At 38.9% G+C, this 16,617-nt stretch overlaps 1 protein-coding gene across 2 annotated transcripts in view; it reads right to left on the bottom strand.

The window, feature by feature from the left end:
* HYI (hydroxypyruvate isomerase (putative)) overlaps positions 1–16,617 on the bottom strand; it is a 530,872-nt gene that overhangs the window by 88,952 nt on the left and 425,303 nt on the right. Inside the window, exon 6 of one of the 2 annotated variants that reach the window (XM_044085419.1) lies at positions 6,693–6,762. The exons of the other annotated variant lie outside the window; for it this stretch is intronic. Within the exon in view, the coding sequence (XP_043941354.1) occupies positions 6,693–6,762 (70 nt within the window). The remainder of the gene's footprint in view (positions 1–6,692; positions 6,763–16,617) is intronic. 2 annotated transcript variants of the gene reach the window in all.

The following is a 16,617-nucleotide window of genomic DNA, read 5'->3' as shown; positions in this document are numbered from 1 at the left end:
GGTTCCTGGCCAAGTCCTTTCCTGTTTCCATTTAGAATTTCTTTGGGATTTTCAGTTTCTTCTCATGTCCCAAAAGGTGAATCTGCATAAATCGTCTATAAGTGCATTATGTGTTGCATGCATCCTCTGATGGTCTAATGTCCCATCCAGGTTTCATTTTCTTCTGACTGTGTAGCTAATCAAAACTTCAGTAAATACATAAGAGCTACAAAAAAAAGCACTCATAAATGTACAGCACATGCTGCAAGGCATAACCTTGTAACATGAAAATAAAAAAAATGTCTTGCACCCTCCACAGATCCTGTTACTTAAATATACCAACTCCATGACTGCACAATACTGGGTGAAGTGTATACTCCCCCAACCCCAGTATTATAATGATCTTGCATCAGTATTGACAGCTTTTGCTTTGTCGACCAAATTCAGTATATATTTACTTATTTATTGATGTTTGTTAACCGGGTTCATCTAACTGGGCCTTGTGGCCCATTTTCAGTGGAGACCCAAGGAGAAAAGCTCCAACAATACATTTCTATTACAGAGTAACATATTAATACAAAAAATAATGTGGCGAGAAACAATTATACAGAGCAAAAGTTTTAACGTGTTAGATACAAGTTAAAGTTCAAGTTAAAGTAGGTAAGAAAGCTGCCAACTAAGCCTCCAGTCGATCAGCTTTAGGGCTCTCTCGTACTCACACAAACCACAAGCATAACAATTTGTTAACATGTAAATATGTTGTCATGTAAATCATCAATTTCAAATAGTTGAAGCAAAAAACACAGATCCACAAACGATCGAAAAGAGAACACTAAACCAATGCTTTTGCAGGGGGGGAGGATGCACCCTGCACAACCCCCTGCTGCTAATTATATATACCAACTCCAAGATCACATTACAGTGTGGAAATTGTAAATTCCTGGATTCCCACTGTACCATGATCTCTGTGTGAGAAAGTTGGTAAGATTCAATAAACTGTTTTTCGATCAGGTGCACCTGGGTTTTTGACTCTTCGATGAAAGGAAGCTGCAACAAAAAAGTATGCACCCAAATATATCTATATCCATAGATATATATATATATATACATGCAGCTTCAGCAATATGTCTTTCAGAAGAGGAAGGAAAATGTAATAATTGAGGAACCACAAAAATACACTGACACACTGAGAATAAACAAACTGTAATCAGAGAACAAACAGAGGTCAGCATTAATCCTCAAACCTTGCAGATTGAAGCTCTGTGACTGCAACACTAACCACTGCATTTCTGTCCTACTCAGTCCATATACTCATAGGAGTATATGCGAATGTTTAAGCTGCAGTTATCAGGAGCCATTTAAGCAGGATTACATGACTGGGTGCGAGTAATGCTGGATTTATCTATGATAGGTGAGTTCTGACCATGAAAGGGAAGGCAGAGTGATCGGGCAAATCCAGCCATGGGTAAATCTAGCATTACTCACACACAGGAGTGTTTTACTGCATTATACAATGCCATTATTAAAAAAAACTTTCTTTTTTAAAATAATGGCACTTTATGAAGGTTTTTCCTGTGATATAGTAGATATCTAACTGACATACTGCTCAGTTACAGAGAGGATATTCGTTGGTGCCTGTACAAAACGTCACTGAAATTGTACTTTTCACTTCTGCTTTAGTTACTGCTCTTCATGATGTCTGTGAATACGAAATTGCAAGTAGCTGCATTCATTTTAGATCCACAGACAGCATGAAAAGCAGCTAGGACAATAAAGTGACAGCCAGTCACTGAATTTTTAATGTAGGAAAAAAAAAGACTAACTGGCAAATATGAAACAACCAATCCCAATGTCTAAACTGCTTTTGGTGGGCTTTGTGGATTGAAAACTACATGAAAAGCAGCCTACATGGCAGAATTGGCTGTTTAACTTTTCTTTTTTTTTTTGATGAACACGGTTTTAACCGCAAAAGAAATTAAATAAAATACAAAACCCTCACACCTCAAAGAATATCACATACACAAGTGGTTAAGTGATTTTGTTATTACTTGTACATCTAGTATTCCTTGAGGTGCAATTTTTGTTTTATTTTACAGAGATCTTGTGTTGTTTTTTTTTGTTTTTTGTTTTGTCTGACTTTGGGGAGAGTGGAAGATGTATGCTGCCAGCTGCATGATTACTTCCTTGATTTTTTTCTGCCTTGTCTTTTATTCATTCACTTCCAGGCTGTGAATGAATTGCAAGGATTTTACTATTCTCAGTCTTCAACAGAATGTGAGAAAAGGAAAAGAAACCGATATATTTAAATGAACCAGTAGTTAGGAAGAAGAATATGAAGGAACTGAATGATATTTTCCCAAGAACTGGTAATAGTAGATCTCCCATATGTACCCCTTTCCCCATAGCCAACAAATCCTTCCCAGGGAGACAGAGATCCCAAAGCAGAGGGAGGAACAAACGGAAAGGGTCAGGAGGGGAACATCCAGGACCAAGTTTGAAGAAAATGTGGGAGAAAACAGGGGGACCCTAGTGGTCAACCTGTCTAACAGGCCTTTAAGTACCTTTGAAGAGGAAGTTTTAAACAAGGGCCTAAGTTTTATCCCTACACGAGATAGTGAATTAACAGACTCTATTTTAGATGTAAAGATGTTTATTAGGAATATCCAACTGAAATTGAATTTTAGAGATCAAGACCAAGTAGAGGAGAAAAGAGATTTGGAGAGGTTTAGACCTAATAGTTTATATATTCCAAATATACATCCAGTTATAGAGACGTTCTCCAGAATGGTAGAGAATGATATATATAAGTACTATGATAACAGAAGTAAAAATACTACTAAAAAACGTAATTACAATCTTACCTATTTACAAAAACAAGCCTTAGACAATCTCAGAAATGACCTCTCAATAGTTATAAGACCAGCTGATAAGGGAGGCCCCATAGTGATTTTAGACTCCACTAGATACATCAGTATGATGGATTCTATGTTAAGTGATGGAACATTCTATGGTAATATAAGCCTTTTAGAGGTTGGTACGAAAGTCTTCCAAGTCTATGACACTCTAGATGACCTTCATCGTAGTCATATTATTTCGGATACCCTATTTGAATATCTTAGAGTTAGGAATCCCTTGATACCAGTAATACAAGGCTTACCAAGATTCACAAGTCATTGACTTCCCCTCCCCTGAGACCTATTGTAGCAGGGCAAGGATGGCTAACTGAGCCTTTTTCCATTCTACTAGAATATTTTCTTAGACCTTTAGTGGATAGTAATAAATTTATCCTTAAAGATAGCAAACAGTTTTTGCTTGACTTATATGAGTTTACTGCTACACTGAAAGATAGGGAACCATTTTACTGGTTACACTTGACGTTACTAGTCTCTTCACTATGATTCCTAACCAAGAAGGTATGTTAATGTTTCAAAGATATATTCGTAGTAAATCTAATTTTGAAGAAGGGACAGTGGACCTACTTTCTTTATTTTTAGAGATTGTTCTTGAGAACAATATGTTTATTTTGGAAAGGAGATCTATATACAGAAAGATGGCGTAGCTATGGGCACTTCATGTGCCAATAGCTACGCCAACATTGTGATGGCAGACTGGGAGGAGAATTTCTTTTTTCGTTAACTTTATTCCAGAAATATGTGGGTTACTACAGACGGTTCGTAGATGACCTCTTTTTTATCTGGAAAGGAGATGAAGCATCCCTTCTGGAATTCTTTGATTCCATTAATGGACTAACGGATTTCTTGAAATTTACTATTAATTATTCCAGTATTGAAATATCATTTCTAGATGTCCGCATAAATAGATTACCTAGTGGTTTATTAAATACATCAGTGTATAGGAAACCCTGTTTTAGGAATACACTGTTGCATCGACATAGTATGCACCCCAGATATGTTTTTGAGAACATTATGAAAGGGCAGTTTATGAGCATCAAGGTTGAACCCATGCCCCTCAGGACATTCCAAAGAGATTGAATCACTTACAAATAGATTTTTGGAACGTAAATATGTGATGAGAGACATAGATAGGAATAGGAATCAGGTTGACAAGTTGAGAGACACAGTGGCTAAACCTTATTTTTCAAGGAAAGAAACATCTGAAGCAGTACCAGCTATCAGTAGGGGTGATAATGTTAAGTTGTCCTTATTTTACTCTAGAGATGTTGACAAGATCAAGGAGATAGTACATAGACATTGGGGAATCCTTGGATTGGATGACCAAATCTTAGAAGTAGTAGGTGATAATCCAAGGTTTGTCTATAAGAATAAACCCAATCTAAAAGGACCTTATGCCATCGCCCTTTAGTAGAACATGGTTACCAGAAACCAAGATCTGACCATAATACAATATCCTGTCAAAATTGTAATCAATGTCAATATATAGACAACAGTGACACTTTTAAACATCCGACAACACAAAAATTTTTACTTTAATACTGGCACCAATTGCACCAGCAATAATGTTGTATATATTGCTAAGTGTGTCTCTTGTCCGGTATTTTATGTAGGCAAGACTTGCAGACAACTTAGAGAACGTGATAAGAGAACATGTTTACAACATTAGGATAGCATCTGATCATAATGCACTTGCCAGACATGCTAGAAATACAGGACCTGACCATTACTTTAACTTTAGTGTACTACAACAAGTTGAACCTAATCTCAGAGGTGGAGATGTTGATTCACATTTATTGGAATGTGAACTGAGATGGATTGTCCACCTTAGAGCGGACAAATTCCCTGGTGTCAATGATAGAGTCCAGGTTAAACCATTACTACGTAAGAAAAGGGTTTTAGACCCCTACTTAGTTATTTCTCCTTCCCATACACACGCTTACCTGTATCACCGTTGTCTACTGAGGTGGATTGTCCCCCTCTCTGAGCAGACATCTTCCTGGTGTCATTGATGGAGTTCAGGTTTTACCTTTTACTGTGTAAGCAAAATGTTTTAGATTACACACTTAGTTGCCTCCCCCCCCCCTTTTTATACACATACCTACCTGCACTACTTTTAATTCATGTACTATCATATATCTGAACCCTGTTGCACATATAGACTTATATAGACTTTTATGGAGCATTTTTATATAGTTACACTTGAATCAATCGTATTTTACCCCTTTTTTCCTCTTCATGCTACACTATGGATGTTTTATAACTTTTTATAACATTTCACTATCTTATTTTACATTTGTTTTAGGTCATAGATGTGTATTTATACTATGTCCTTCTGTATTATGATGAATAAACTATCTTAGCTTTTTTAAATGTATTTTAGAAGTATATCAGAAGGATTTCTGTATATATGTAAATGAACTAGAGTTTAAGTCAATTAACTATGTCATGTGCACAAATGAACTTCTTCCATTGTATATTTAAATGCTTTGTTTTTAATGGCAGTTGTTGAAGTTTTGAAAAAGCCATTTGGTGAAAGCGCTTAACTCTAGCTAGCTATTAAAGTTCTCGTTTGGATTATACTTTTGTGCGATTCTTTTTGGGTTGAAGAACCAGCTACACTTGCTTTACTTTGCAGCATACTACTTTTATGAGCTGAATAAGCTGTTTTACTTTGGAAATAGAGGTTTGCTGTTTTTGTTCTTGTTATTTTACATTGGGAACTGGATTTTTTACTGCAAAGCCATTTCGCTCCTTTTTGTGGTTAATTTATTTATGATACACTGTCGTCTGAATTAGGAGCGTTTACCTTTTACTGCAAGCAACTTGTTGCCTGGTTTTATTTAAATAAATGTCTCTTAACTGTCCAGAATTCTGCAAAATGTCCCCAATTTTGCCAAAATTTTTGCCCTGTCCTCAGTAAAAGTTTTGATTTTCTGGTAAATCGTTGAGGGTTGCATTCAACAATGCCAGACATTAGAGAGTTATACCTACTTTTTTTTTGTTCAAGAAGTGCATATTGCTGTAAAACCTGTTGTTCCACTGATTTTTTTACATGAATTAGAATAAGTTGTCCCTGATTTTGGGCCTTTGCTTCCCTAATGTTTATGCCTTTGTTCAGAATTCTTGAGAAAAAAAGTTGAGAGGTTTATTTAAAGCACCAAAAGGAGGAAAAACCACACAGACTCAAAAGGTAGTAGTTGTACAACTACTACCTTTTGAGTCTCAGTGTGGTTTTTCCTCCTTTTGGTGTTTTAATTGGTTTGTTTATTTCTTTTTCCTGTGTGAGGTTTATTTAAAGCTTTCAAAACAAAGCCCCAATGCTCTGCCTGCAAAAACATGCACAAAAAGCAGTGTGAATTTGAATAAAATACCTTGTTGAGGGGTGACATAGGGTAGGAAGACTCAAACTGCATAAAAAATATACTTAAAGGTGGGAGCCATAATTGAATAACATGCAGAGACAGAACTGGGGGTAGGGACAAAATACCCTCAGTCAATGCAAAATAATTCTTAACTGACAGTTGTAGAATTGCACTATAATTTAAAATATACTAAAATGCTGAAATACAGTGTCACTTTTTTTGCGATATTCATCTGAAACTTAGAATTTTTTTCTCCTAGTCTTTCCCTTATGTTCCCACAGTAAACAACTGCCCACGTCAAAACTGTCCTGCGGGAAAAAAGGGAATGTTGGTAATCCTAAATATGAACAAATGAAATATGTATACAAATTATTTGAGATTCTAAGCTTTCCATTATCCCATGAAACTCTGATGACCAAGAGATGCCACTCCTTACCAATGAACGGAAAGTATGTTTTGATATTCTGTGTGAGATTCCCATCCATGATCTGCCAATGAAAAACATCCTGGAGGAAAAAAAAAACAATAATTAAACCATCAGTATGAACTAAAATTGTTTATTTGTGGTTCACAAATACCCCATTATTTATTTCTGCATGCATTTTGTTTGCAACTAGATAAAGGATACAGGGTAATGTAAGACGTTAGTTACACAGTAACTTACATTAAGATGGCAGTAAGACAATTAAACATACAAAGGTAGTTACAGGATTAATAAGTGCAAGGCTGAAAATGGGTTGCTAAAAAGTTCAGGCATTTTACACTACATAATGAATATTGCACTACACTATGAACTCTAGTAAAGAAATACAATTTTACTACCACACAGTAAATCTTTACAATGAAAAAGTAAAAGCACATTATTTTACATGGAGCTGTGCACATCAGGATGAGAAGGGTAGTAGGGGAAGAACTTCTGTATGTAATTGTGAGAAGGAAAGTGGATAAAATCATGAGGTTGGTAAAGGGAGGAAATTGAAAACTGTGCAGGGAAAGTTTTAGGGGGAGTGAACCGTGTCTAAGAAGTGGTGGAAGGGGGTGACAAAGTGGAATGTATGAAAAGAATCTTTGGGGTGGGGGTAGTAGTACATTTGAAAGAGCTGAATTTGTTGTATGGAGTAGCTTCTAACCCTAAATCTAGCCACCACTTAGGTGACCCCCTGTAAAACAACACCCCTAAACCATAATAGCTACACCCTAACAGAAGTCCTGACAAGATGGATTTGCAATTTCCTAACGTCTATGTGGCCAGCTTGGTAGATATGGTCACCCTGATACAATGTAGCAATTGCCTCATTAAAGCAACTAACAAACTATGCAAGAGATGTACATTCATGACTTCCTTACAGGCACAAATCTCAATTACAAGAACACGTACTCTACATTCTTCACACCTACCACTCACCACACACACAGACCTTCTTATGAGAAGGCACTTAAAAGAAAACTTTATCAACCTCAAAGACCTCCCTAGCCATCAAATGGCAACACCTATCCTCAGCAATCACTAAAGCAGACACCAAAAGCAACTCCTAACGCCATACATAAGCCTATACTTAATGATCCCCCAAGTCCATAAGGTAAGCAAACACTTCACTTAGTAGTGTTGTCATAGGGGATTCTATTGTATGACACACACATGCCTATCTCATCATGCTGGACAAGGAGTGGCATTGCCTATCTTGGGTTAGGATCTGCAATATCATGCACATACTCAAGTCACTGCACCACAGGTACCAATATGATTCTGTCACAGTCCATGTGGCTTTAAATGATCCGAGATGTACCTCACTGGATTATATGAAAAGAACTGTTATGGATCTCTATGAATATGTGTCACAGACAAGTACATGCTTGCACTGAGCAGCATTCTACATACAGCAAGGATAAAGCTACAGTATGAACAGAAAATTATTGATTTTAATAACTGGCTTAATTTCTGGTGTCAATGTAGGGGAATCCAATATCTATCAGCATGGAAGGACATGATTAACAGGCCACATTGTTTTGCCAAGGATGGTCTACACCTGTCCCCCTGCCTGGACTTTTGGATATTGCCTTATACTTTATCCACCTGCTTAAAGCCTTTTTTAGGCAATGTCAAAATAACAAAACTACCAACACAGGAAAAAAACTCAAAGCAACTTTAAAGAGCTTAAATAAGAAACTCTACAAGCTCACCTCACTTTGGAGAATGTAGAAATCTGTGCTGAAAGTACTCCAGCAGTGCAAGGCTTCAGTGCCTTCCACACGTTTAGACCAACAGCAGCACAGACAGGGGCTAAAAGGGGAGGTGTCTCTATCTACATTGGCAAAAAACAGGATGATGCCTTGGAGTTCACTCACATCCAAATCTCTATAGACAAGATTCCTTATGTCCTAGCCAGCTACAGGTCACCCTCTATGACCCATGTAGCTCACAACTCTTACCTAGACCTACTAGTGGCACTCAACATCCAACCAAATATCCTATTCATGGGAGACTAACTATCCCTCTACAAACTGGGAAATGTACACTGCCTCCAATTCAAATGCACAATGTTTCCTGGACTTTATCAATACAAACACCCTGGACCAGATAGAGCGCACTACAACCAGAAGATCAAACATATTGACCTAGTGCTCACCAACATGGGAGAGTGTTGCATTTCCCAGGTCACGTCTCCATTGGTTAGGTCAAACCACAAAGCAGTCTACTTCAAAATAAAAATTAACCAAGAAAATTCAATTAAACCCATAACAGTTAGAAACTACTGTGACGCCTGTGCCCTGGCCCAGCAATCAAGGAGCCTCAGTCTCACCAACACCAGTGAGGGGTGTCTCATATAGGAGGAAAGGATAACAAATACACAAGTAAAGTGCAATTTCCCTTAACAGCACACACAGATCACAGTCAGTCCAGGGCTGGTTGCTCCCTTGCTCTCCAGGTCCCCAATAAGACTCCCCACTGGCACAGCTAAAGGGTGCAGATCTCAGCCTAGTGGGCAAGCTAAACCCTCCAGCACCCTCTCTGTCCAACTAGTACTTGGTGTCCCTGCCCAAGTTCCTGACACACACACACACACACACTTTGAGAAGAGTTTATACAGCCACACAGACACTCCTGGGGAAGGCTGGCACAGGTTTTCCAGCTGTGCCCCTTTTTCCCAGACTATACGGTAGTATCAGCTGCCACCATCCTCTAATGTTTATCAGCTATGCAAAGGCCCTTAAAAGAGTGCCCAATTATTACTGCGCAATATTATTATTCAACTGGTAAGTGTGGCTAAACAGTCAAGGCTTATTAGAGTGACTTGGTACAGGACCACTATATACATGCAATGTACTCTAGAGCTTAAATTATCTTTACACAAAACAGCCAGAGTTAAAAGGGTTTAAAAATATTTAATAATAAATAATTAAAAACACACAACTTTTTACTACACAGTGCTAGTCAAGAGTTCAGCAATCAGAGAAATACTTAAAATAATTCAGTAGTACAGTTCTGACATTACAGAAAAAAAACAGTCTAATCTTTCTAGTTTCTAGCTATTTTTAAGCGAAAACACAAGTCTAAGATAAACTTACATATAGAGCAAAGGCAGAGTGCTGATGAGTTGGATGGTCAAGACAAAAATGATTAATGCTCTCGGAACTCTGTTTTTAAAATCACATTCCTGGTTCACATTACATCATTCTTTACACCTACCTGGGTTCTCAGGCTAGCAGAAACATTTACATTCTTTAGCAAGCTCACACCAGGTCAGGAAGCAAAGCTATAAAGGACATTTATGCATGCAAATTCTTGCCATTAACTCGGGCCTTAAAACAATAGCAAGAATTGCTTCACCTAGACGGGCCTGAGCCAACGTTAAAGATCAAAGATGGTCATAAAATGCTTGACTTAGCTTCCTTACAGCAGAGTGCACTGTTGTTACATTATTTTCCAGTTCCACGTGTAACACTATTTTTACCATTTAAGACAAGCCTGTGGTTTACATTAATATTTACAGATGACAGAATTATCTATAAAATTCTATCTGGCTAGGCTGGCAGCCTTCACAACTACTCTAAAGCAAACTACATCCTATTAGGCAACAGTCTGTCAAAATTCACAACTCCCCAAAACTCAGAGAAAACAGCTAGCTATGCAGAATTATTTACAGAAACTCAGTACAAATGTAAATGACTGCACTGAGGTTGTCATAACTAGCAGAAGCAAGCCCAGATCCAACACCAAAAACAAACCTCATTGGTGGAATTCTTACCTTAACAGGGTATATAACAAAAGAAAAAAAGTCATGGCCAAAAAATCACAAAGAGCAACTCTCAGTGACAAGACCTCTCTGATTCAACTAAACAAGAATCTAAAAGGTCTAAAGTACAACAAGGTCAATTACAAGGTCAGAATAGTCTCCTTGGCTAAGGAAAATCACAGTGCCTTTGACAGCCATGTTTGGAGCCTTAACAATAACACTCAGCAGTCTGCAGAACTGGCTGTAAATGGCACAACCTTCAATAAGCAGTGTCACTTAACGAATATACTTACTGATAAATTTAGCTCTAACTTCATCGCCCACTTCTCCACTCACTATCCCCTGTGAAATCCCTTCTTGCATATCCTCCCCAACTACCAACAGGGAACAGGTCCTGGTGGTGCTTGCTAAGGCCAAAAACACTGCTTTAGTGGGCCATGACAATATCCCTGGTTGCCTCTTAAATAGCCTATAACATGATCTAGTAGGACCACTTGAGGCATTCCTCAACTATAACTTTAAAACAGATTATGTGCCAGATGAATGGATGGCCACAATGATCATCTCTCTTTATAATGGTGGACCATCAACAGACTCCAGAAACTATAAACCCATCAGTCTGACAAGTCTAATATGCAAAACCAAGAAATTAATTATCACGGAAATGCTCAACAAGGACATTGGTAACCTACAGACACTGGACCCATCCCAATGTGCTTTGTTAAGGAAGGTGTTACCTACTCAGTCTGGTGGACTCCTTCAAGAGGGTCACCAAGGCTGTGGATGAGGGACCTGGGAACATATGTAAACAATAATCTGGCCTTTGACCAACATGTAGCTAGGATGATAAGAAAATTATTCTCTGTTACCTAACTCAAACAAGCATATGGCATCCAGGTTCAAGGGAGTCATGGCACCACTCTATTCAGCCCTATCAGACCCAGCATTGAGTACAATGCCCCCTTTGGCATGTACGTAACCAGGGACTTGCAATGGATGGAATGCCCTCAAAGGTTCCTCACCAGGAGAATCCAAGGTATGAATACCCTGTCCTACACATATCGCCCTAAGGCCCAGTCTCTGTACTCAGTATTTTACAGATTACTGACGGGCAATCTATGAGTGGCACACAAGGCATTCTCAGATCTAGCTATGACAGATATCTTGTACATCCGAAAAACAAACATCACAGAAACACCAGATCCAAGGACCTGAACTTCGTGTGCCACATAAATAGAACATGCTGGCAAGACTGATATGTTTCTCAAAGGATCCCCATGCTATGGAATAAGCTCCCAGTCTATGTGAAGCAGAGGTCATCCTTGACATTATTCAAATGAAACACTGATAATTGGATTGGAAATTGCAACTTCACCCTGGGTTTGGCCCCCATGTCTCTGCTGTACAGCGGTTGACAGTAAATAAATTAATCCCAACTAACCCCCCCCACACACAACCCTTAGCTACCTCCTTAGTAACATATCCCACCATAGTCATCAAAGGACCTCTAGGACAAAACTGGGTTGGGTTGAATGGCTCGGCTTGTAAAAACCCTGGTGGTCATTAGCCTTGTATAAACCTATGAATCTATAACTCTCCAATACCCCAAGAAAAAGAAGGGGCCTAGGTGAGCTACCCAACACTCTATATAAAAATGCATCCACTGTCAGAATCTGCCTCTAACTTAGCACAAGGAAAGAAACCCCAGTACAGAGTTAGTGGAAAGGTTTACTATACAAGGAACCATCAATGAGTCTAAAAAAGACGAAAATGTATAAGCTGTGAAGATTTTTCAGCTAATAGCAGCTGTCAGTCTGCTGCAGAATTCGTTTGTGTAGCCATAGGGGCAGGGGGGGGGGGTGGAACATGACACACTGCTGTGGGACCTATTACCGAGTACTCGTTGACCAAATACCACTCACTGGATGCAAAGTCTGTTGAGTGCTGCTGGTTATCAGGTGCACTCTTAGTCAAGCTGGATTACAAACTGTGAAAGGACCAAGTACAGGAAACAGTTGGTATTTTGTAGTTCCAATTGCTGTTTCTCTTTCTTCAGATGTGTGTGTTACTTCAGAATTAAAATACATAAACCTTCCCACATACTTTATATATATATATATATATACATACACCTTTTTGTATATATAATGTAGAGGGGTGCAAGAGGCTCAGTCCCTGATCACAAAACATATTCTGTTTTTTGGTTTTGTGTTTTAGGTAATGCACATAAACCGGTCAATAAATCCAGGCTGCACCTGCAAATACCTAGTCTACTGTGATCACTGTACTATCCAAGTAAACAAACTAAAAAAATAAATAAAAAGGGGATTTTACTGTATGCATTTAATTTGTGGCTGAGGATTAAAGGGACTTTTAGTCTGTGTACATGTTAAGGGGGCTGCAGTTTGTTGGGAATCCATTTTGTTTCCCTTGTTAAGATAGTTGGGACTCTACCACCTAGAATGCTTTACCTCAAAAAGTACAAAATGCTAACAAGCTACTTGATATTTTTGAAAATAACTGAGAGCAGACTGGTCTCCTAAATATACTTACAACAGTACAAGAGATACTGAACAAGTCATTTCTGGAAATGCTAGCTACTTAGTCAAACTATATATCAGTGTGAGGGTCAGTCATACATACAGCTATGCTAATGCATATCTGAATGTAGGATGATAGTAAGAAAATACTTTTGCTTGTTTTTTTTTTTAATTTTTACAAACAAATGTTACTTATTGTCATATGTTGTACACTATGCTCCTACATAAGCTACAGTCTGTCTAGTTTATGTATTTTATGTGTACTGTATTCTGCCTTGTTTATATACTTATGGTACTATGTTCATAAGTCACTGCAGCTCTGCATTTACTATGTCATTTCCCTGGCAGTTTAGGTTATAGCTAAACTGGTCCCTGCTGATGGCAGCAGTTCACTATCTCATTAACAAACAAACAAAAAAAAGTAAAAAGGTGTCTTTGGTTTGACAGGGGTTAGAATTTCCAAAGGTAAATACCGCTGTAAGTCTCAGAAGGTGAAGGGACATGCAGGGCTGAATACCTTTTACTGCAGGATAATTGTGCCAAGGAGAGAAACTGCGGAGCCCAGACCCACAGCAGAAACAACTTAGGGTAGTGCACAACCTGAGCAGTTCCTATGAACATGGTTGGCTTGTACTTAGTTCAAGAATAATAATTCTAGCTGGACATACTTAACAGGTCCAAGGTAGGGTTTCCAAAAGATATAAAGAAAGGGGACTCTCTGTAGGGGCTAACAAAAGCTTAGTTCTAAGGTACAGTAATACCCGAGGGCTACAGCTACTGCACACTAGAGGTGCAGAGACCAGGTTAGATAAGAACAGAAATAAAACTACAGAAGTTTCCAATGTTGCTGAAGGGAACTGGTGTGTCAGTAGGCATTCATAATACATAATAAGCACTTTAGACAATCCTGCCACCAGAAAGGAAGAAGGTCTTGTGGTGTCACAAGCCTAAACTAATACATCTGATATAAAAGCTGAAGGCACTCGAGTCTAGAATTTATCTGAAATGTATACTTGTGTAGGAATTTATCATATTGGTAGATGTTCAAATAGATCATGGTTGCTTACTACTGGGACCCCTGCTGTAGACAACCTGGCATCTGGAACCAACTTCAAGAGCTTAGCACCAAAGACTGCTAGACTCCTTTGGGGATCAGCACATTTCCTGGATAAAGCTGGCATCCAGCTCTGCTATACCCAGTTCTTTATTGCCCAGTATAGCAATAAGATAGAACTCTTGCCCTTCCTTAGCAAGGTCCTAGGAGGAAAAGCCAGGATCCTGTACTACATTAACCCCCCAAGTCAGTTGTCTGGGCCAAGAACTCTTGAGTACCTGGGCTCCACAAATCTATCTAGACCTGAATAACCCTTAGGCCCTAAAAGGGGAAGAGGAAGAAGGGGTACATGCATATGGAAAGGTACCCCAGCCCTGGGAGGTTCAACATAAAGAAGAGAGGAAGTAAAGAGAAACATGTAATGCGATAGTGATCTATTCTAACGTCCATCATTATGGTAAGTTTCTGCACAGTTGTACTATGTTCTTCATATAGATCACTGCTACAGTACTGCTTACTTCTGGGAACGTTCCCAGAGCTCAATGATGGGAGGAAACAAGACAGACATCGGTGGATTGTGACAAGCCTTGTGGGAAAGCTGTAGCAAATACAGCCCCTGGCCCAGTAGCAGTGTCTGACTTGTGGTGTTTAGAAAATGCATGACCAGAAGACCATGTGAAAGTCTCAAGTGGTCTTTGTATACCCCTCCCCAAAGAATGGCTACAATATCTGATGTCCCCTACTGAACAAGGACCTCTGCAAGAATTTTTCAATGGGGGAACAGTAAAAAAATTATACAATGAGACAGCCAATTCAAGGTTGTTTGCTAATGGGTCTTTCCTTTTTCTTGTATGCAAATGACACAGAGATAACCTGAAGTTCTAATGTCCTTGGTTTTGTCTAACTAGTATCTCATTGTCTGTGGTCATCTAAAGAGTGCAGGATTCTCTCACTTTTTCTGGAGGGGGGTGGGTTAGGAAAGCAAACAGGTAGATGATTAAGGAACATTTCTATTGCTGCTTTTTACGACTGACCTTATCTTTGTAATAACATAAGAAAACTTTATTTGCACGTAAAGGCCTGTAATTCTAAGACTCTTCTAAATGAAGTGAAGGCCACCAAAAAGGCAGTTTCCAGTCCAAAATTTTTAAAGGTGCAAAGGGGCCTGCATGAACTTTTTTTCAGTACAAAATTCAGTTCCCATGGAGGGATAATTACCTTTCTAGTTGGCTTCAAACGTAGGACTCTTTTAAAGAAGCATTTTGCTGCCTGCAAAGGAATGAGTGGAGGCTTCATCTGTATGGAGGCTGAGGTGGCCGAAAGTTGTAGCTTCACTGAGGCATAAAACAAGCTCTGACAAATACTGTAGGACAACTGGCAGTAAAGCAGAGATGGTCCTGATTACTTCCCTGACACTAAATCAAAAATATCTTCCATTCTGCCCATAGGATTTCCTGGAAAAAGGATTCTTAGCCACCTTTATGACAGTCTGCATGTCTTCAGAAAAATGGTGCCTACAGAGCATCAGGAGTAGCTGTAAGCTGTAGAATCTTCGGAGCAGGGTATACAAGGGCTTACTTGTCTTAAGTTAAGAGGTCCATTTGCACAGGCTGCATTAAAGGGTTCTCCCTGGATATGTGCATGAGGAAGAAACAATGCTACCTGGACAAAAGGATGCTAGTAGAATCATCCCTGGCGGCTCCTTCTGTGCTTTCAGATAACCATAGCGAGTACGGGAAATGGTGCAAATATATACAAAAAGGAAACCTGACCAGTGGAAGGAGAAAGCATCCACTGCTGAAGATTATTTGTGTGGTGTTCTGGAGCCCAACTTCCTTAGCCATTTGCTGGTTCAAGCAGGAAGCAAGTCTAGCTCTGGGGCACTCCATCTGTGCAATATCTGTTGAAACGGATCTATGTTGTAACATTGAAAGTATGTTTCAGCGAAATGTACATGAGTGAACTCACTTTTGTGAAAGCGCATTTTATCGAAAATGCACTTTCGCGAAAAAAAAAAAACACTCCAAAAAAACCTACACAAACAAAACACTACTCACATTTATGCAGATGGGCAAGCCCCCATGTGGGGGGCTGTGCCCCCCTCACTTTAATATTCTCACTCCGAGATCGCACTACAGTGGGGAAAAGGGAGTATTCCCTTATCCCCACTGTACCACTATCTAAGCAACAAATTGCTTAGTTTTGCAATCAACACTACATATTGATGTACAACTAAATCTATATGCAAACTGTGTTTTTTTTTTTTTTTTTGCAAAAGTGCGTTTTCGATAAAATGCACTTTGGCAAAAGTATATTTCACTTAAACATACTTTCGATGTTCAGGCTAGGACCTGTTGAAACACTCCCTTGTATAACATCTACGTGGAGGGGTCGATCTGCTCTGCTTGTCTGCACAGAATTCATTTTGGATGGAATATACTTGGCTTTCAGGGACAATTGGGATTTCCAAGATTTTCCTGAAACAGTCATAGCCAGTTTGCACAAGGAGTAATACAGAGCTTACCCTTGTTT

Source organism: Protopterus annectens, chromosome 10.part0 (assembly GCF_019279795.1).
Source record: "Protopterus annectens isolate FY-2018-M chromosome 10.part0, PAN1.0, whole genome shotgun sequence".
Classification (NCBI taxonomy): domain Eukaryota; kingdom Metazoa; phylum Chordata; order Ceratodontiformes; family Protopteridae; genus Protopterus; species Protopterus annectens.
The sequence above is the reverse complement of the archived record's forward strand: the minus strand, read 5'-3'. Positions and strand labels throughout refer to the sequence as shown.